The following is a 22,812-nucleotide window of genomic DNA, read 5'->3' as shown; positions in this document are numbered from 1 at the left end:
TGAAGAAGTCACAAAACCTGAAAGAAATGAATAGATGTCACAAGTTGGACACAGTTGTTATTGCTAGAGTTGAAGGAAGCTTGGGAAGTAGCTCCCAAAGGTTGGGACTCATTTACTTGGACATCAATACCTAAAGGACAAAACTGGAACCAGCATTAAAACATAGGGAGCCCTTCAGAGAGATGTCAGGAAGTCCCACGAAGCAGGAGAAATTGGAAACCTGTAGGTCCACTTAGAGTTTCAGTACTGAAAGTGAGCTTAACCTCATTCCTTTATTTATAAAAATATTCAGCAACATTTCCCACCATTAAAAATTTCCTATCTCCACAGTGCAAACCTGCAGCATTTGTTCTTCCTCTGAAGACGTCGTCGTAGGCTTTCCACTGCGGCTTCACCTGGTAGGCATGGACGAACACCACAAACACCACCACAAGGCACACCAAAGGAACGAGAGCAGCCGTGAACAGAGCTGCATAGATATTCGGGATGAAACACCTGAAAGGGAGAAGAGAAAGCGTAACTGAGACAACTTCAGTACAGACGGATACTAGCTCTCTGCACCTACACGTTGGCAAAAGCAAGTTTTTGGTTTGCCAAATTGGAGCTTTGAGTAGAGGCTATATGATGAAATTTAGCCCACTGCTTCACAAAGTAGGCTCATAAAAATGTTTAAGAGCTTATGGCTAATAAATTAGGGAAATGTACACACACTATATATACACCTTTTAGAGATTCAGGGCACATAATTATCATTTAAAAAGTTTATGGAAAGTTATGGATTCTGGAATCAGACTGCCTGGTAGTGAATTCTGGTACCACAACTAAATAAATGAATGACTTTAGGGAAATTTCTTGACCTCTCTGTACATTTCCTCACCTTTAAAATGAGGGCTATAATAGTATCCACAAGAAAGGTTAGTTGTAAAGATTAATTGAAATAACCCATATAAAATAGTTAAATTTTTAAAAATTACCATTTCTAGACTTAAATGACAATGGGATCCCTTCTTTTTCATATGTACACATACACACACAATAGCATTAGGGTCCTAGTGACCTCTGGAACACATTTTAGGAATCACTGATCTAGTCACATTCAGATTATTTTCCCAATCAGTTCAGTTGGTGGATTCCAGGGGCTCCTTTCTATTGCTTCCCACTATTTAATCCCCAAAGAAGAAGAATGATCATGGGAAGAGGGTAGAGTCACAATCATCTGCCAAAGGTTGATCTTGCTTGCCCACACCCCTCTTGACTCCTCTGGCTCCTCAAAGTAAGAGTGACAAGGCTCATGATACTCTTGCATAGAAGGACACCAGGCCACCTCTCTCTCTCTCTTCCCCTTATTCTCTCTCTAATTGGACTTTTCTTCCAAGAATGAACCTAACAGAGGAAATAAATGATGAGGGATCATGTAACTATTAGAGAGCCAAGGACAAACCATTGCTTTGCCTTATTTTCCAGTTCCACTTTCCTGGCCTAAACTTCCCTTGAAGACCATACAAGAAAAAATATTGTTTGAAAGTAAATTTGAAGATTCCCAGATTCTCCATTCTGTTATCTCCACAATCTTGCTTTTTTTTTTTTTAGTGGATGACAGTTTTGTCATCTCAAGCTATATATTTTCACAAGAGCTGTTTACTCTCTTAAAAATGAGTAAGAATTTTCCATTTTGAAGGTATACTGCACAATTGTATCTATTATTTAATAGAACAATGGAGTCAAAGGTAAACTTACATTTTCTAAATATTTTTTGTAACACTGACATTCCAAAGAAAATGGTTTTGGATATAACTGGAAATTTTTATTAATGAGTCATAAAGTCCTCTTATCCTTTAAATGAAATCTTCGACAAAAATCTCAAAATGGAGGTTGTGAAATAGATTCTCAATACCTAAAACTGTGATTTTGAGGTATTCTTTTAAAGGACACCCCTATAAGTTTTAAGGATGTAATACTTTTAATTATAAGAAAACTTAATAGTAAGCAGTGTCTCATTTTAAGTATTTTATTTCCCATTTCTTTCTCCAGTCTTAATATAAAATATCTGTAAACCTTGATTACAATATAGCCATAAATACTGATTTTTGAAGAAAACTCAAGAGAAAAAAAATATATATATAACCTGTCTAGAAGGAGACCTCAAAACCCAAAATACAGGTAATCAGAGGGAACATCAATTCTTGCAATTTTGGAAAATGTGCCTCAATTTTATATTTAGGAAGAAACATTATTAAAGGCCTTTAGAAATTGTTTCTAATTAACATGATATACTAAATGTATTCCTCATGTAAACAAGACACATTTCAAGAGATAGTTCAACACACACTCTGTATTTGCAAAGAAATGTCAAAATGATGAATTTCCTGGCTTTTAGAATTTAATTTGGATAGCACAATGCCTAAATCCTTCCCTGTACACTCATTAGTATGTGCAGTAAGACTTGTATCTTCCAGGTACAAGGCATGTGATTAAATAAAACAGTCGAACATTAATGTCCTTGATCTTGAGTTTATGTCTGCACTAAAAATAGTGGTCATATTGGCTACTCATTAATATATACATTGGATTTAGATGATTTTTTTTTCCATCTGAATTATGGATCCACTGACAAACTGGCATTGAGGTTTTTAGACCAATACAAAATAACACACACTCAGGCTTCACTGCTTCACTTTCACCTTGAAAAATGTCATCAGAATTCAATTCTGGGTTGTAAGATGAGGATAATTACTGGATATATTATGAGCTGCTCTAGGAGTAGAAATATTTCCTACAGAATGCTATGGTATAGGTATGATTCTTCAACCTCTTCGCTCTTTGATATTGACTATGTTTCATTCTCATGTCTCCATTTGAAGTGCTTTCCTCAAAATTTTTCTTCATTTTAGGGAGCAATCTTTGAAAGCACACCTTCCACTAACAGTGTACCACCATGGTTAAAGAAGAAAACAGGCAAGGTGGACTCTGTGATGTTAGAAGCAACCAGGCATATTCACTTAGGAAAAGAAGGAAATTCCTTCAGGGCTATTGCTCTTTAAAAATATCCTTTGTACATAGAATTGAAAGCAGTAACTCAAACAGATACTTGTATGACAATGTTCATAGCAGCATTGTTCCCAACAGCCAAGAGTTAGAAACAACTGTTTATTGGTAGTTGAAGGGATAAACAAAAGTGATGTATCTATACAATGGAATATTATCCAGCCATAAAAAGGAATGAAGTTCTGATAATTTCTACAACATATATGAACCTTGGAAACATAATACTAAGTGAAATAAACCAGGTACAAAAGAGCAAATATATAATTCTATTTATAAGAATCTAGGATAAACTAATTCATAGAGACAGAAAGTAGATAAAAAAATAATAAAAAAATATAAAAAGTGGATCAGAGGCTATCAGAAGCTAGGGAGAGGTAGAATGGGGAGTAATTGCTTAATGGAAAAAGGCTCTGTTTTGAATGATAAAAAAGTTTTAGTATGGAAGGTAGTAATGGTAGCACAACATTGTAAAAGTAATTAATGCCACTGAATTGTATACTTAAAAATGGTTAAAATGGCAAATTTTATGTTATATATATTACTACAATTTAAATAAATTTCCTTTTAATTCTTCCAGCCTGTAGGATGGCTTGCCAATGACAGCCTCTATTTTCAGAGAAAGGGAAAGGAAAGCTACCCAATCCTAAAGTTATTTCCTTTACCCGCATATCATCAGGGTCCACAAGTCATAATGTTTCATAAGTGCTCTACTGCTGAGAGTCCCCCAAGCTTGACCTCCAGAAGGGTCAGGTCATTAACAAAGAGGGCTTTGGCCTCACAGGATGCATGGCTCTTGTTGGCGGCCCCTCCCACCTTCCTCTCTACCTAGGGCACTGCAGTTCTGCTGGCCCTCACACTGCCCACTCCTGTCCAGCTGTGACCCCATGTCAGTCCCCTTTGAATGAAACCTACTTGCCTTGTCTTCTGCCTGTTAGAGAGTAGGGAGTCAGATAATTCTTCTGAAAGACTAACATTTGAAAATGAGACAGGGCTAAAAGTCTAACCCACAAATGAGGAAATAATCAGGGTCCCCCATTCATATGAAAACTTCAGTCCATGGCAAGGAGGTGAAAAAGATTGTCATTGCAAATCTACAAATCATATGTCAGACACTTAACACCTCTTGTTTTAAATTCTCCTGATTTAACATTTTCTTTAAAATTGAAAGCTATGAATCCACAGGTAACATCATACTCAATGGTGGAAGATCACCATTCTTAGGGATTTCCCCCTAAGGTCAGGAACGAGACAAGGATGTCCACTTTTACCATTGCTGTACAATAGTGAATAGAAGTTCCTGGCAGAGAAATTCAGCAAGAAAAAGAAAAAAAAAACACTATCTAAATTGGAAAGGAAGAAGAAAAACTACATCTATTTACAGATGACATGATGTTATACAGAGAAAATCCAAAGGAATCCACAAAAAAACCATTAAAGCTAATAAATGAATTCAGTACAGTGGCAGGGTACAAGATCAACACACAAAAAAATTTTTGTTCCTATTCACTAGCAATGAACAATCCAAAGAGGAAATTAGAAAACAATACCATTTATAATAGCTTCTAAAATAATTAAGTATCTAGGAATAAATTCAGCTAAGGATACAAAAAGCTTGTATACTGAAAACTACAAAACACTGCTGAGAGACATTAAAGAAGACGTAACTAAATGGCAAAACATGCCATGTTCGTGGACTGGAAGAATTAACATCATTAATATGTCAATATTACCCAGAGCAATATACAAATTCAATGCAATTCCTATTAAATTTCCAGCAGCTTTTTTTTTTTTTCAGATATGGTAAAACTGATCCTCAATTTCATATGTAACTGAAAGGGTGCCCAAATAGGCAAAACAATCTTGAAAACTGAAGAACAGGGTTAGAGGACTCATACTATCCAATTTCAAAATGTATTAAAAAGCAACAGTCATCAAAATTGTGCGGTACTGGCACAAAAACAGACAAATACTATCAGTGGAACAGAATGAAAAGTACAGATAGAGACCCACACATCTATGGCCTATTTGATTTTATTGGTTTTTGATAAGGGTGTTAAGTATATGCTGTGGTGAAAGAATAGTCTCTTCATAAGCGGTGTTGAGAAAACTGGATATACACAAACATAATACTGCAATTAGATCCCTACCTCACACCCTATACAAAAAGTAACTCAAAATAGATAAAGGAATAAAAAATAGAGATGAAACTATAAAACTCTTAGAAAATAACATATGAACAAATCTTCAAGATGTGGGATTTGGCAATGGATTCTTGGATATGACACCAAAAGCACGAGCAATGAAAGAAACAATAAATAAATTTGATTTCATCAAAATTAAGAACTTTTTTTTGCACTGAAGGAAATTGAAAAGATAACCTATAGAATAGGAGAAAATAGTTTCAAACAATATATCAGATAAGGGTTTAATATCCAGAACATATAAAGAACTTTACAATGCAACACATAAAGCCAACAATCTAATTTTAAAATGGGCAAAAAACATGAATAGACATTTCTCCAAAGATATACAAATGGCCAATAAGCACAAGCAACGATACTCAACATCATGAGACATTAGGGAAATGCAAATCAAAAGCACAATGAGATACCACTTTATACCTACAAGGATGACAAGTATTAAACAGAAAGTTACAAGTGTTGGAGAGGATGAAGAGAAATTGGAACTTTAGCATCCTGTTAGTGGGAATGTAAAATGATGCAGCCACTGTGGAAAGCAATATGGTGGTTCCTCAAAACGTTAAATATAGAATTATCACATGACCTGGCAATCCTACTTCTAGGTACATATCCAACGAGAGTGAAAATGGTCACAAATAGATAACAGCACATCAATTTTTATAGCAGCATTATTCACAATAACCAAAAGCTGGGAACATTCCAAATGTCCATTAACAAATGAGCAGATAAACAAAATCAAGTGGAAAATTATTTAATTATATGAAAAAAAAGAAGTTATGAGACATGCTGCAACATAAAAGAACCTTGAAAACATTATGCTTAGTGAAATAAGCAAGATGCATAAAGGAAAAACTAGAAATAGCAAATTTGCAGAGATAGAAAGTAGACTGGAGGTTACCTGGGGAGGAGAGATTAGGGGAGGGGGATAGGAGGTGTGCTTGTTAAAACAAACAAACAAACCTAACAGGTATAAATTCTAATTTTATGGCCAACATGTCTGAATGGGATTTCTACTGGTGCATAGTAAAATTTTCCACATTTTACCAATTAAGTGTTCAAGATACATGAACTATGTCCTTCCATTAAAAAGAAAAAGAAGCATCGCCAACCAGAATTTCCTTCAGTCCAACTGAATAAAATGTACAGTCCACTCAGGTAATTTGAGTGTTAGATAATACAAAAGTGATGTGGGAGTCAGGAAATCATGACTATTAGGTTAGAAGAGTTTCTGAAATAAAACTGGGAACAAATTCCTGGAAAAACGAATGTAATGAAAGAACTGAGCAGACTGAATACTATGTCACACGACGGCGGGGAAGTAGTTGATTAAAGTGTTGGCAGCTATTGCTTCAAGAACAGATCTGGCAGTCAATAGAAGATGAGACAAAGGCCATGTGGATTTAATTTCTTAAAAAGGGCACAGAAAGTGTGTTTCTTGTAATTACCAGCTCATCCAGCTTCAAAGTACTCTGGTGATCCTTCTCTCTTTCGGTGTTCAATACTTTCTTGGGCGCTGCTGTTCCCTTTTTAACTTTCCTAGGTAAATTTTCTTTCTTATTGTAACCCACAATAATTTATTTCAAAATCTTGTCAGGACTTCAGTCTTCTTTCTGTTTTCAGCCACAAGAAACAAGTAGGTGCTGTCATTACCTTCGGTTTTTTCTCTGCCAGGTTTACCCTTGGAGCATTCACAGTATTGTGTCTCTTTCTAATTCAGTAACATTATTTTCCCTGGTTAGCACTTTATACTAACTGAAGTGTTTTCACTGCATGACATGGCTTGATTTTCACAAACTTTCGTGCGGGTGGTTAGGGGTAATTCAGGTTGTTTACTCCTGTACAAAATCAGCCTAAGAAGCAGTTCAGAGGCAGAGTCTAGGAGAGAAAAAAAGCTCCACTTAGAAGTGCTGAAAATATTGGGAGGGACACTGGGTACACCCTGTACATGAAATTGTGACTTGAGTCCATTTAAATTATATTTTAAAGAATAAGTTGACCCTGGCGGGCTGGGAAGACTTGAAGAAATCCAGGCATCTGACATCTGGGCTACATCTGGGTTACAAAAGCAATGGAAGTAAAAGACACTGGTTTCCATGGTCATCCTCTAATGCTTCTCCTCAACAAGACAATGTTAATAGTTATGATTTATAGACTCATGTGCCAACACCCCAAGGTAGGTCTCCTTAGTATTTCTTTAATGGTGGCATCTACATCAATCTACATTTGTTGCTTCAATAAACGTAATCTTCTCTATATGGCAACTCATAGTGAAGTCTTATTTTATCTGTTGGTTTCAGTCTTTAAATTTATTGAATTTATGACCAGTTAAGAATTTCTCATCTTTTATTGCAAAACTGGTTTATACTTTGTGTTGAAATATATTTGTTTATTGGCCCTACTGGTTGACTTCAAGTGTTATTCATTATGTGGATGATTTATAAATAAAATCTAATAGTTATGATTTCAATATTTCTTTCCTTGTGCATCCAATTACTTTCTCCAAAACAATGCTCTTATTTAACACACATTTTTAAATTTACATATAAAATTATGGATGGTGGATACATGTATGTATGCATATATATGTATTTATGTGTGTATATGTGTACATTTATTTTCTGGCCTGTCCAAAATGGCAGGAGCAGTTTAGAGAAACATTTTAAGCACATTAATTTTTTTAAGTGAGTAAACTTTTGAAGTCACCAGAGTGAATGAAGTTAATAGCTTGGATTTAACTGCCTTCAAGGAAGGAAAATATAGTCTTCTAAATACCATTTTATACTGCAATGACTACAACAGTTTTCATAGTAAGGGGAATTCAATTTCATTCTAAAACAGGCATTTCCCTTTCAGTTTAAATTTTAAGCAAGAACAATTCTAAGATTAAATGGCAGATGAGCACTACAAAATGAAATGGAAATTTAAGATAAATATATGGATTTAGAAAGGGAGAGGATGGAGGGGACAAAGTATTTTCTTACACTGAATTAGCTAGATAATTAAGACTATTTAAAAATATATCTTTTGCTATTACTAGAAACAAATATTTACTATGTGCTGGGCATGAAACGTAAATCCTTACATGCATTATCATGCATAATCATCACAATAATTCAATTAGCCCCATTCCAAAATTATTTCCACAATTCCAGCAAAGACATGTTAGATTTAAGGGTAGACATGCCAAGAGGAAAAGGAATGTAATATTTTACTTGTAGTATTTCTCTTAGTGCTTTGCACAGCAGAACCTTAAGAAATGTTTATGTATTTAACTGATTTTTAGCAGTCTTTGAAAAACATTCACTTGAAAAAATAGGCATAAAATTCCGTTTTATGTGTGCTCAGTTCAATCAAAATCCACCAACCAACATTTGAATATCTATGTATAATAAGATGCTGGACATGGAAGAGGATATAAAGATGCCTATGATATAGTTCATCCCGTCTAGGAGATTGTATTTATGATAAAAGCACAGAACTTCAGAATCGAGTCTTTGACTCAAAGTGCGGGTCCTTTATCAGCGGCAGTAGCACCACCTGGGAGCTTGTAAAATATGCAGAATCTCAGACCCACCCAAGTCGCCTGAATCAGAATGCCCTGGTGTTCCTTATGCACATAAAGTAGTTAAAACATTAACAAATCAACTATGTATTTCTTTGACAGTAAAGCTAAGGGACTATGTGATTCCCAAAGAATATCAGACCTCAAGATTTCCCAGCACATGATGGTCACAGCAGCCCAAAGAACCAGTGAGAAAGAAAAGCAGCAGGAAAAAACACAATAGAGAAGCAGAGATCTTTGATGTTTGCAAGCTTGGGATACACAATGGGAGAGTTCAGACTACAAAAAAGGGAGAGAGAGCAATGAAGTGGGAAGGACAAACACCAACTTGCAGATGGGTGGATCGAGATGGGAAGGGGAATGTTGAGGTGTGGTGGGGTGGATGGCAGGTATATACTCATTTTTTTTTTAAGATTTATTTTTCATTTATTTTTCTCCCCTGCCCCCCCTGCCCCCTCCCGCCCCCTCCCCAGTTGCCTGCTCTCTGTGTCCATTCGCTGTGTGTTCTTCTGTGACCGCTTCTATCCTTATGAGTGGCACCAGGAATCTGTGTTTCTTTTTGTTGCATCATCTTGCTGGTCAGCTCTCCATGTGTGCGGTGCCATTCTTGGGCAGGCTGCACTTTCTTTGGCGCTGGGCAGCTTTCCTTACAGGGCACAGTCCCTGTACGTGGGGCTCCCCTACGTGGGGGACACCCCTGTGTGGCATGGCACTCCTGCGTGACAGGGCACTCCTTGCACACATCAGCACTGCGCATGGGCCAGCTCCACACGGGTCAAGGAGGCCCAGGGTTTGAACTGTGGACCTCCCATGTGATAGGAGGATGCCGTATCCATCCGGCCAAGTCTGCTTCCCTATACTCATTTCTAATTGAAGGGATAAGGTTTCTGTGAATGTAAGTGCAATCAACTTATTCCATAATTTGCTGCACTGCTCAAAGATTCTGGAAAAGGCAATCCTCTATGTAACTCTGTCCTCAAACCCCCATGCACAGATGACTAGCTCTGAGATGGACATCTGATACAAAGATAGTCATTCTTCTGACTTAGAACTTGGTGACCCTGCTAAAAGTTGAGCTGAGCCAATCAGCTTTTCTCTCTCAAGAATTTGACATGGATAGCTGCCAGCGAAGGGCACCAGAGATAATGCAAAGCTAGGGGAGGGGAGTGAAGGGATGGGGAGAGAAGAGGTAGAGTGGGGAGGGAAGGAGAGGTCAGAGGCTCAAAACCACTCAGAAGTGACAGACACTCTGTGGTGCCTGAGAGACAAAGAGTGTGCCCTGGTTTCCAGCATCTAATTCCAGATCCTATGAGGTCCAACTATACCTCATCCCCTTCCTTTGAATGTCCATGAGAATGCCTATGGTGTTCTTTTATTAAACTCCCCTTTATTTGAAGTAGCTTTAATGGGTCTTTAGATGCAACTGTAATGGTCATAGCTAAAACATAGCTAGTGCAAGTGATAGAGAGAGAAAGGAGGAGTGAACACAACCTGTACTGTTCTTTAAAATGCATTACTCTTGATGTAGTAGTATATCTCATCATGTTTCCTTGTTTTAGAGCTCACTACACTCTAGCTAGCATGTCTGTCTAACTCTATGTGTTGACAACTGCCTCATAAGGAAGTCAAAGGCTCAAGAATAATACTCAGGCTAACTTTTCACTACTTAAAATGTATCCATATGCTTTTATTACTTTAAAATACTCAGTAAAGAAAAATGTGGCCCTATCAGAGCAATACTGTTTCATCTACATAAAAAAGAGCAGATATTTAATTCTTTGAATATTAAATAGCGTGGAGAAGTCAGATATACTATCTCCACTAAATACACTATCATATTGTACATAATTGGTACTTGGTAATAAGACAGAGCTGTCCATATCCCTGGCTTATGAAAAAAGTAAACTATATTTACAGACAAATTACAAAGATGAATAATGGACCCGAAGTATAGATAAGTTAGAGACAGTTAATGACAAGCAGTCTGAAAATCATGGTATCCTCAATTATTTGCTTTTTCTTTTCCCAAGAAGCTTATTAGTCTGAGCAGTCTGTTCCCTGAACTACTTGACTATACTGTTGAAATCATGCGATTGGGCAGTGCTTGACAACTTTGCTCTGGAGAGTTTCCAGTGAATCAAGCCCATTTAGAAATTAACCAGAATAAGGTCAGGATGACTTTGTGTGTGTGTGTGTGTGTGTGCGCGCATGTGTACTAGTGCTCTATGTTCTCATAAAACAAAATAAATTGGTACTGGAAAATATCATTGTGTTAGAGCATTCAAAGTGCCCTGTCTTTACCTCTTGCTCATCAAGCCTTTGAATGGATTGCTAAAAATTATTTTCTGACTAATTATATCACTTTCTTGAATTGGAACATAGTAAAATTCTAGACATTTACACAGTTGAACATGAGAATACAAGATGAATATCCAAAAGTATATTCCATCTTTTTGCCCTCTTCATCTGACATCACTGATAGCACCTGATAGGGCCTCAGAGCACAACCATTATTAAGAAAGTGGCTTCAGGTGAGGCTATCCTTCATCAACTAGGTAGGCTGCTACAATTTGCAATCTTCATTTAGAGATGCAAGTTTTGTTTTATTTTTTAAATCTTCATTTCAATAAACTCAAACATTTAGGGATAGCTCAGAAGAAAGTGGAACAAGGTTTCATGCTGGCATTAATGTTATTTTTCCTTGTCCTGATGAAGAATTCACAGGCTTTGAAGAGTTGTCTTCCTAACTACTCTTATAAGACTTCTGTGTTCTTTTTTAGCCCATGAAAAATATGAGAAAGGTAGAAGTGTAGGTCTATGCTGTCAAGGGTGTCCCTGTGGCCACTATATTAATAATGTAATTGTTTTGAGTGACTCTGACAAGTTAAAAAAAATTCCGATAGCAATGGTGAAGATTTCTTGAAATGGCAAAAATCATTTTGAAGAAGGATGCCTCAACTTTGTTACCTACCGCATTTTACAGAAAAGCAGCTATTATACATTGTCCTGGAGATTAGGTCCACAGATTCCTCTCACTTTATGTGAAATTTGCCAATACTCTTAGAAAAAAACTTCCAGAGCATTCTCTGCAGGGGTAAATGCTCACACTTGCCATATCTTGTGCCATATATATATGGTAAAGTTAACATTTACAGGACAATGCAATGTCTGATATTCTTAAATTACGACAAGTCTATTAAGGAATTATTCATTGAAGTTAGACATGACCTGTTTAAAATATTCTATACATTTCCTTGCACTATTAGTAAAATTTTAATTATTAAGATCCTGCAAATAAGAGGGTTAACTTTTAAGTATTAAGGTTAGGTAAGGATAAAGCCAGTAGGTGAGTTATGTATCAATCAATTTATGGCTAGATTCAGTTGCAGATGATATAGTTTTTGCTAAATTCCAACCCCAGCTCTGTTTCATAATCCATTTCCCAAATTTTATTGAAAAAATACTTAAGGATGTTAGCCTTTACCAAGTAATGGATTAGCACATTAAAAATGTGTTTTAAAACACCTAAGCATTTTTACGTGGTGGTTGCTAGATTGGTCTATGAAACTATTATTTATTAGCATTTACTGAGCATTTATTAATGTGCCATTGCAGTAATAGCTGGAAACTTAAGAATGTAGAAGACATGACCCCTTTCCTCAAGAATAATACACTGTAAAAATAAGGGAACATTATAAAATCCCATAATACACTGCCAACATGTGAGCCATACCTAATAAATGTTAAAAGGGCTAGGACATATGAAGCAAAAATAACTGGAGAAAGGCTGTGATAGAATTCAAGGACTTATTTCGGGAAAGGATAGTAAAATTAGAAGTAAAGGAGATAGAGGTAAAAATTCTATCCATTCTACAGGAAATCTCCAATCTCCAATTTTGGAAGGAAGTGATATTTCATTTCCTTAAAGCTTTGAAATCTTTTATATTGATACAGAAGAAATTTTTTAAAAGTCCCAAGTTGAAGAACTAAAGACTAGACACAAGATACCTACATAGACATAAAGTGATCTTCTTAATGGTTTGTGTAAAGAAGATTCTCAAAAGAAAATGATGCTAGATATGTGAGGGTATATATATAGGGGGAAGGACAAAGTGGGGGTGAAGCCCCCTACTCTCCATACACACAGTTTTCTCTATCATTTTGCATTAGGGTGGTACATTTGTTACAACTGATGAAACGATATTATAATTACACTATTAACTATAGTTCACATTAATTAGGGTTCACTGTGTTGTATAGCTCTATAGTTTCTTAACATTTTTATCGTGGTAACATAGACCCCACCTAAAATTTCCCCTTTTAATCACATTACATTTGGAATTCAGTGGTGTTAACTACATTCTCAATGTAGCACTACCATCACCATCATCTGTTACCAAACTTTTCCATCACTCCAAACAGAAACTCTGTACCAATTAAGTATTGACTAGCCATTCCCTACCCCACCCAGGCTCCTGGTAATTCAAATTCTAGTTTCTGACTCTATGAATTTACATATTTTAGTTAAGTCATATAAGTGAGCTCACACATTGTCCTTCTGTGTCTGGCTTATTTCACTCAACATGATATGTTCAAAGTTCATCCATGCTGTCATATATATCATAACTTCATTTCTTTTTACAGCTGGATAATATTCCATTCTATATATATACCATGTCTTATTAATCCATTTATTGGTTGAGGGGACACTTGGATTACTTCTATCTTTTGGCAATTGTGAATATGCTGCTATGAACATTTGTCTACCAATATATGTTTTATACCCGCTATCAATTCTTTTGGGTATCTATGTTGAAGTGGGATTACCAAGGCATATGGTAATTCTATACTTAACTTGCTGAGGAATTGCCAAATGGTCCTCCATAGCAGCTGTACCATTTTATTATTCAACCAAAATGAAGGGGTGTGTTCCTATTTCCCCACGTTCCTCAAACAAAAAATTTTCATTTTTTTTAAAGCAGCCATTCTAGTGGGTATAAAATGGTATCTCATTTTTGCTTTGATTGCATTTCTCTAATGGTTAATGACATTGAGCATCTTTCCATGTTTCATTTGGCCAGTTGTATATCTTCTTTGGAGAAATGTCTATTCAACTCTATTGCTAGCTTTTAAATTGGGTTGTTTGTCTTTTATTGTTGAGCTGAAAGATTTCTTTATATATTCTAGATATTGAACAATTATCAGATGTGTGGTTTACAAGCATTTTCTCCCTTTCTCTTGGTTGTTTTTAACTTCATGGTAAAATATCACTTCTCTGAAGCTGAATATCATAAAATTACAGGTATTTACAGAGTTGACAATGAGAATACAAGATTATTGCCCAAATATATATTCCACCTTTTCACCCCTTACATCTGATGTCACTGAAGGCACCTTTAGACAAAGAGCCTCAGAGCACAATCGTTATTAAGAAAGTGGCTTCAGGTGTCAGGTGAGGCTATCCTTCATCAACTAGGTAGGATGCAGCAATTTCCAAACTTCATTTAATGTTATAGAGGCAGAGAAGTTTTAAATTTTGATGAAATCCTTTCTTATCAAAGGTCAACAGCCAGCAGATCCTGGAGTCCTGCCATATGTGAGGCAAAATGGTGGGCTGCCAGTTTTTCTCTAGTTTCCCCTCAAGCTCAGCTGTGAGCGGTCAGCATTTCTCCCTGGGTCTCGTCTCCTTGAGCCTTTTGGGGCTTTGCTGTCTTTCTGCAGTTGTAGGCAAACCTGGAGTTCTCTCTCTCACACGGAAGGGTCAAAATGGCAAAGATCCCTTTCTCTGGGTCTTCTCTTTCTCTCTGTGTGTTCTCACTTTATATAAGATCGAGCAAGAGTGTGGAGACCCAATCCAGGTCATGCCTCATTGATGTAGTCCAATCAAAAGTCCTAAAGCAATGAAACTGAACATGATCTAATTAACAGTTCCTTAAATGAATCTAATCAAAATGCCCATCTACACTGTGTTTATAGGCACAGGAATGGGTTAGCTTAAGAACATGATTTTCTGATGTCCACAAAAGACAATCCAGGACAGGGTCCCTTACACTTCCACATAAATTTGATGATTGGATTTTTCATTTCTGCTATTAAATTTTGATAGGGATTGTGATGAGTATGTAAATTGCTTTGGGTAGAATTGACATCTTAACAATATTTAGTCTTCCAATCCATGAACACAGGATGTCCTGCCATTTGTCTAGGTCTTCAATTTCTTCAAGCAATGTTTTAGTGTTTTCCATGAACAAGTCCTTTATATTTTGGTTAAATTTATTCTTAGATACTGGACTTTTTTAGTTGCTATTATAAATGCAATTTTTTTCTTCAGATTGTTCATTACTAACGTATAGAAGCATTACTGATTTTTGTGTGTTGACTTTGTACCTCATGACTTAGCTGGATTTTATTTGCTCCAGAAGCTTTATTATGGATTTTCTATATATAGAATGAGATCATCTGTAAATAGGGAACGTTTTACTTCTTCCTTTTGAATTTGGATGCCTCTTATTTATTTATTTTTGTCTAACTGCCCTGGCTAGAGCTTCCAGAACAAAGTTGCATAACAGAGGTGACAGTAGGGATCCTTGTCTTGTTCCTGATCTTAGAGGGAAGCTTTCAATCTTTCAACATTGGGGATGATGTTAGCTCTGGGTTTTTCATATATGCTTATCTTAGTTTGCCAAAGGGCTGCCATTGCAAAGTACCAGAAATGGGTTGGCTTTTATAATGGGAAATTTATTAGGGGTAAAAGCTTACAGTTCTGAGGCCATGAAATGTTCCTATCTAGGCACCATCAGATATGTTTTCTCACCAAAGTCAGCTACTGGTGATCCTGGTGTCCTGCCACGTGATGAAGCAAGATGGCTGTCGATATTTGCCAAAGTCTCTGTCTTCCCCTCCAGAATCTACCATCTCCCAGAGCTCAGCTGTGGGCAAACAGAAATTGAGCTTGTCTCTTCAGCCTTGAGCTGCTCTGTGAGCCCAGCCTCTTGGGGACTTAAATTTTGTCTGCTAGCGATCCTAGAGACCTCTTCTCACATGGCAGGATAAAAAATGGCAGTGCTCCCATTTCCTGTGTCTCTCTGTGTCTCCATTTATATAAGAACCAGCAAGAGGGCAGGGACTTAACCTGAACCAGGTCTCACTGATATAGCCCAATCAAAAATAATCTAATCAAGTGATCTAAAGTGAATCTAATGCAAAGGGTACCACACCCACAAGAATAGATTAGTTTAAGGGTGGCAGACTTAGCCCAGTGGTTAGGGCGTCCGTCTATCACATGGGAGGTCTGTGGTTCAAGCCCCGGACCTCCTCAACCTATGTGGAGCTGGCCCATGCGCAGTGCTGATGCGCGCAAGGAGTGCCATGCCACCCAGGGGTGTCCCCCGCGTAGGGGAGCCCCACGCGAAAGGAGTGCTCCCGTGAGGAGAGCAGTGCGAAAGAGAGTGCAGCCTGCCCAGGAATGGTGCCGCCCACACTTCCCGTGCCGCTGACGACAACAGATGCGGACAAAGAAACAAGACGCAGCAAATAGACACAGAGAACAGACAACCGGGGGAAGGGGGAATTAAATAAATAAATATTAAAAAAAAAAAAGAACATAATCTTTTGGGATTCAAAAAAGAACTTCAAACTGTACAATGCTCTTTACAATGTTGAGGAAGTTTCCTTCTGTTCCTAGTTTTCTGAGTGTTTTCATAAAAATGGGTACTGGATTCATCAAATGCCTTTTTCTGCCTCAGTTGAGGTGATCATGTAGTTTTTTCCCTTTATTCAATTGATATGGTAAATATTATTTTATTTTCTTATTTTAAACCACCCTTATACCTGGGATAAATCCCACTTAATCATGGTGTATAATTCTGTTAATATGCTGTTGGACTTAGTTTGGGAGTACTTTGCTGAGGGTTTTTGCATCTATATTCATCTGAAGTATTAGCCTATAATTTTCTTCTCTTTTGGATCATTATCTGGCTTTTGTATTAGGGTGATCCTGGCCTCAGAGAATGGATTAGAGAGTGTTCTTTCCTCTTCAACTTATTTTGACTCATTGATTGTTTAAGAGGGGTGAAGTCTTTTATTGATAGATTAGGATAATAGTTTCAGAAAAAAATGGATATTCCTCTTTAAGAATGAAGGCTCTATTTGGATCAATTCCATGTCCACCTCTTATTGACTATACGGTTGAAGCCTATATTTACTTCTCCCTACCTCAGTTTCCCAGTAAATAAAATGCGCATGAATAAGCATCTCTCTCACAGGAGGAATAAGAACTGAATGAGTCAAAACATGCAAAACTCTTGGAGAAGAGTCTGGCATGCTGTGAATACTCAATAAAAGATAGCTATTATTATTATTATCTAGTACTAAGCCCCCAAATCTCTCACTTATATTCAAGACATAACCTGTATATAAAGAAGATAGCAGACCCTAGATAGGGAAGCGTGAACTTCCATTATATTTCATGTGTCAGTGAAAGTGGAGAGCTGTCGAGTTCAGTGAAGGAAAAAATCTTTTAACTGGGGTAGGCAGGGAACATTTCAGGAGAGCGGTAGAATCTGAAATCAGCTTTTCCCCCCTCTTAAATTCCTTACCAATCCGCAGAAGGTTAATGTGATTCAGTCATGCAAATAAGATTTGCTGCCTGTGTCCATACAGTTCTGCATGAGGGGAAAAAAGAAAACTTTCCCTTTGTTGCTTTTCCCCATGACTCACGTTTGTTTCTGCAAAACCTGTTATTGCAACTTGGTTCATAGGCAGACCAATCTTTCCAATTTGAAACATCCAGGTAATCTCGAGGTATTCAAAATGAGATAGGTGATATTCAAGAAAGTCCAACATGGTCACGCTACCACAGGCTGATAAATCAGTCTGTCGCCAAGTGTCAGCTGCAGTAGACAAGCAGCAATTGGTTCAGGTGCCTCTTTAGGCAATTGAATTGGCAGTTTTTTTTTCTGTTGCCTCCTGTCTCCCCACATTTTCCATCACTCCCAAAGCCTCCAAAGAGAGGCCCCAGGGAAAAGGATGATTTGAGATGGTTTTCTAGAGGATGGACTGTTTCTAGTCTCTTGGATGCCTGCATGCTGGATTGGGTGGCTGCTGGAAGATCATGATGTTGACTATGAGAAAGCAGGGCACTGTAATGTCCCCAGGTGACCTGAGCTGCCCTCCAGAAAGATAACAGCACTTCTTCCTTTCATTAAAACAAAACCAAACAAAGATCTTCATAGAATCTTAGAAGTAGAAGAGGTAGTAGAAGTCATCCTGTCCTCTCACTAACTTTATGGTTGAAGAAATCAAGGCACAAGGGCTCCTTAGGCTTGTCAAGAAGCCACTCACCCAAAGTCTAAATGAGACTTCAAAGAGAAAGTCAGAATCAACAGAAAAATAACCTAAAATGTTTTGGACTATATTTTGCCAATAATCTAAAATTCTTCTTTTTTTAAAAAGGGTATTAATTTTTCTCTCTCTCCCCTTCCCTGTCCCTCCCCAGGTGTCTGCTCTCTGTGTCCATCCGCTGCGTGTTCTTCTGTGTTCACCTGTATTCTTTCAGCACACCCGGAATCTGTCTCTCTTTTTTTGTTGTGTCATCTTGCTACGTCAGCTCTCTGTGCAGCACCAGTTATGGGCAGGCTGCACTTTCTTTTGCGCTGGGCAGGTCTCCCCACGGGGTGCACTCCCTGCACATGGGGCTCCCTGACGTGGGCGACACCCCTGCATGGCACAGCACTGCTGCGTGCATCAGCACTGCACATGGGCCATCTCCACACGGGTCAAGGAGGCCCGGGGTTTGAACCGCAGACCTCCCATGTGGTAGGAGGACACTCGATCTGTTGGGCCAAATCTGCTTCCCTAAAATCCCTTTTTAGGAAGTGTCCTGATTATTTTATTTTACTTTGCATATGAATTCCTAGGGATTAGGTGGCTATTGAATAAATCACATAATGAAACCCTAAACACAAGTATTTCTTAATATTTTACTCACAAGTAATGCCCTGAGTGGCTTACACCATATTTATTCATTCTGTGAAACAGCTGTTAAATGTACTACCTATTAAAATTTTTGCAAATTATATAAATTCATATAAGAACAAATTTGTATTCAGTTAGAGATATAACAAAGATATGAACAAATGGCAAATAATACAAAATGGCATTCAGTCATTTAAAAGTCCCTCTCCCATGACCATTCCCTCCCCCCCAAAAAAATTGGCTTCAGTTGAATCAATATTTTATCATAAGGAATTTATTTTTGTCAACAGGATGTTCCTGTTATTTTCAAGTCCTGTAGTTTCAAAAACAGGATTTCAGGGCAATGAAATTAAATGGGAACAGCAGAGTAATATTAATTGCTGGGCATACTCATGAATACGTGAGAAAAATCCAAAACATTGCTTTTAAATATTTAAGATTGTCTCTTTCATGAGCTTTCTGAATTTCTTTACTTAAAAAAAATATATAAATATATATATATATAAAATGTTCTAGTATTCAGAAAAGATTTGGGCTGAAATTCATAACTTCTTCATTGTAGATCTGGGTTGGCTAATATGTTCAGAAAACAGGTTCCTTTATAATGGCACACAAATTTGTTGGCTTTTTCTTTCTTTTTCTCTCTTTCTTCAAATAAAAGTTGCAAGTGTCACAAAATGGAGATAATTTTTTAAAGATGCTGACAATTCAAGGATATGATACGCATGCAGTCTGGGAAGGTATCATGTACTTTTAAATGAGACAATCTTAAGTGTCAGGGCTGTTCTTCGAAACTCACTTGAAGGTCTAGTACTCAGATGTGCAGACAGTAGCCAGGAGAAATCATCTCCAAGTCAATTAAACACATGCGTCTAGAGTGTCCTGCCGGCTGTCACCAAGAACACTGATCGGTTTGATTACGGGTGGAAATACACCAAAACCCACTACTGTCTGGGACATCCTGAATTGAAGACAGGAAGAACATGATGATGTCACAAAACAGACTGAACTCAAAGTGCTTACACATGTGAACTCTGATTCAGCCAGGCCTGGGTTTGAACCCTGGCTCTGCTATTTAATAGCTGTGTGACTTTGGGTGAGTTATCTCTCTGAGTTATTTGGGTAAGTATCTCTCTGATGCTTAGAATCCTCATTTGTAAAATAGGAATAAAATCTTTTTTTTTCGTTTGTTGTGTGGTATAAATGAGCATGTGTAAAGACTCAATACCTGACAGCTGTTATTAACTTTAGCCTCTGCTTTGGCTTAATTACTTTGCTGAAACACTGTAATCCTACTCATATGTAGAAACTACCCATGGCATTAAATTGTATTCATATTCTATTTCATATGATACTCAAATACTTGGTTATTGCCATTGATTTTTGCAACAATAAGCTTATTCAGTGGTCTTAAACCACAAAGTCATCTATCCTCTGTGGTGGTTAATTTTATGCGTCAATTTGACTAGGTTATGGTATCCAGGTATTTGGTTGACTACTGGCCTAGTTGTTACTGTGGCTATATTCCGTAGAAGGGGTTAGCATCTTCAATCAGTTGACCTTAAGGAAAGGAGATGAATCAGTTAGAAGTCTTAATAACAAAAGCCGAGGGCTTCAGAGGTCAGAAGAATTGCTGCCTCAAGCCTTCAACATCTACACTTAACCAGAATTTCCAGTCTACCTGCTTCCCCTGGGGAATTCAGAGGGCTCAGGTATTCAGCATCACCTTTACCTAAGTTTCCAGTCCTCAGCTTGTCCTGTGGAGTTTGGACTTGCCAGCCCCCATGGTCATGCGAGCCAATTCCTTACATCTCAAAATATCTATATCTATGTGTCTGTCTGTGTGTCTATGTGTCTATACTGTATCTATTTATACATATGTCCTGTTCATACTTTTTCTCTGGAGAACTCTGACTGATACAACCTCTAAATCAGCATCTTACACCACATCTCAGAAAAGCATGCATTTCCTTCATAGAACTCACAGAAGTGACTTAAATGTGAAAGAGCTGGGTTAATGTTCAATCATTTGAAAGCAAGAAAGACACAAGTCTTTTTAAAAAGTATACATTCAGTCTCCTCCATTTGGTTTTGCCAGATAATCCAAAATTGCCTATGCTAAATCCTGGATTTAAAAGTGCAGAAAAATGAGGTGGTAATTAAATCATGTTGGGATATAGAATAATTAACTATTCAAGGATATGTTTCTTTGTGGTTACTGATTTGGAAAGGGCACATACTCAGGTCTTCTATTACTATGAATAAGCTTCTATTTTAAAAGCTACCTTACTTCACTTGGAATTCTGAAAAAATGAGATGAGAATTGAAGGTGACATTTGTTACTTAAAAGACCTGATATGAAAACAAATTGCGCAGTCTTGGGAGAGCTGCATTCTCTTTCCCCAAACAATGGCAAAGAAAGGACAATGCTGAAAAATTTCTCAGCTTTGTTTCCTCTTGGTCCAGGAATCACCTGTGCTCTTAAAAAGGGAAGCAGAATTTGAGATTTTCAGGAAGATAGCATAATTATGATTAATCTGTGCTCCCCTGGGGCTATAAAACATTCAAGGCCAAAGATTTTATATGTACCCTGGATGCAGGGGCTTGGGTGGTTTAGAGTTAATGACAACATAGAATTAAAATACAGGCTCAACTGGCCCAAATATACAAAGACTGCATATTTTACTAATTTTAGGAGCAGGATCTAGAGAGAAAAAGAAATATTTTATAACCCTTCCAATTCAGTCCACTTGAGGATAACAACAGAGGAAAGACCAAGAAAGGTCCCATATAAGAATTTCAAAAGAACCTCAGACAACCTAGAAATAACAATTATATCAGGAAGAAAATAATTACTGAACCAATGCTCTCTTCTCAGGATCTTTCAATCATGACATGACAAGGTATGACCCATAAGATCAAAGCTAACTAGAGGGAGTAGGAATTGGGAAGTGGAGCGCAGGTTAAATAATTCACCACCTCCTGATAATTTCTCTTTCCTTTATTAGCCTGTGACTAATTAAATCTTAACAACTTAAGAAAGCACTGATATTGGATAAAAGTAGCAATACTGAAGAAGCAATATTTCTGTGGGACAAAAGAACCCTTTTATATGTTTTTCTGCTTTACCTTTTTGTGTAAAGCCATCCTTGATTAATAAAAAAAATTCCAACTAAATTAATGCTGGAATATGATATAGATTCTTTAACAAGACATCACATATTTAAGATGCTTTTTTGGATGATACCAGCTAGACTCTCCTGATAGCCCTACAGCAGTGTAGCCATCCCCATGCAAATATCTCTATAACAAAATAGGGTACAGCACCTCCATTTTATTAATGCTATTAACAAGAACAGAGTACAAAATACTACAATCCATTCAATAAATACTACTAAAATGCAAATTTTGAAATTCAGTTTCTAAAACAAGTCTTTTTAAGGAGGAAGGTTCAAGAAAACATAGTGACAGGCTATCATGCAAGATAAAATCACATCTCTTAAAAATCCTTTGTAAATGCCCTTCTTCAATCTTCATTAAGATGCACCCCAGGCACATTGATAACATTTGTATTTACTTAGAGTTCCGAATGGAGCACTGTCTCTGGTCTTCCTTGAGATGGAAGGAAGGAAGGGAGGAAGAAAGGAAGGAAGGGAGAGAGAGAAGAAGAAAAGAAGGAGGGAAGGAGGGAAGGCAGGTGGGAATACTCTATAGTTTGGGAGCAATCATTACCAAAGACAGTGCCAAAATACAGATCAAATAAAGTTACTAGTACTTCTCAGTCTATAGTTAGGTAAAGCATTTAGGATATCTTTCCATCTTTTATATGAAAGAAGCTTTTATAACCTAAAAATAAGACAAATTCCTAGTGAAATCATAATAATGTTCTCAGTGTTGTAAAAAAAATTCACTTATAAAAACAAAGATGTTGAACCAGTCTAAGAGGTAGACTTTTAACAAAGCGCATTTCATCAGAATCCTCGAGTTGATGTTCTGAGGTTCGTTATTTGAAAGTCAGGTTGTGCATTT

At 37.2% G+C, this 22,812-nt stretch overlaps 1 protein-coding gene across 1 annotated transcript in view; it reads right to left on the bottom strand.

Annotated features, from left to right (window-relative positions):
- Positions 1-22,812, bottom strand: part of ADGRV1 (adhesion G protein-coupled receptor V1) — a 685,020-nt gene that overhangs the window by 147,015 nt on the left and 515,193 nt on the right. The window contains exon 86 of the mRNA XM_058276109.1: positions 338-495. Coding sequence (XP_058132092.1) covers positions 338-495 — 158 coding nt within the window. The remainder of the gene's footprint in view (positions 1-337; positions 496-22,812) is intronic.

The sequence above is a fragment of the Dasypus novemcinctus genome, chromosome 2, assembly GCF_030445035.2.
Source record: "Dasypus novemcinctus isolate mDasNov1 chromosome 2, mDasNov1.1.hap2, whole genome shotgun sequence".
NCBI classification, from domain to species: domain Eukaryota; kingdom Metazoa; phylum Chordata; class Mammalia; order Cingulata; family Dasypodidae; genus Dasypus; species Dasypus novemcinctus.
The sequence above is the reverse complement of the archived record's forward strand: the minus strand, read 5'-3'. Positions and strand labels throughout refer to the sequence as shown.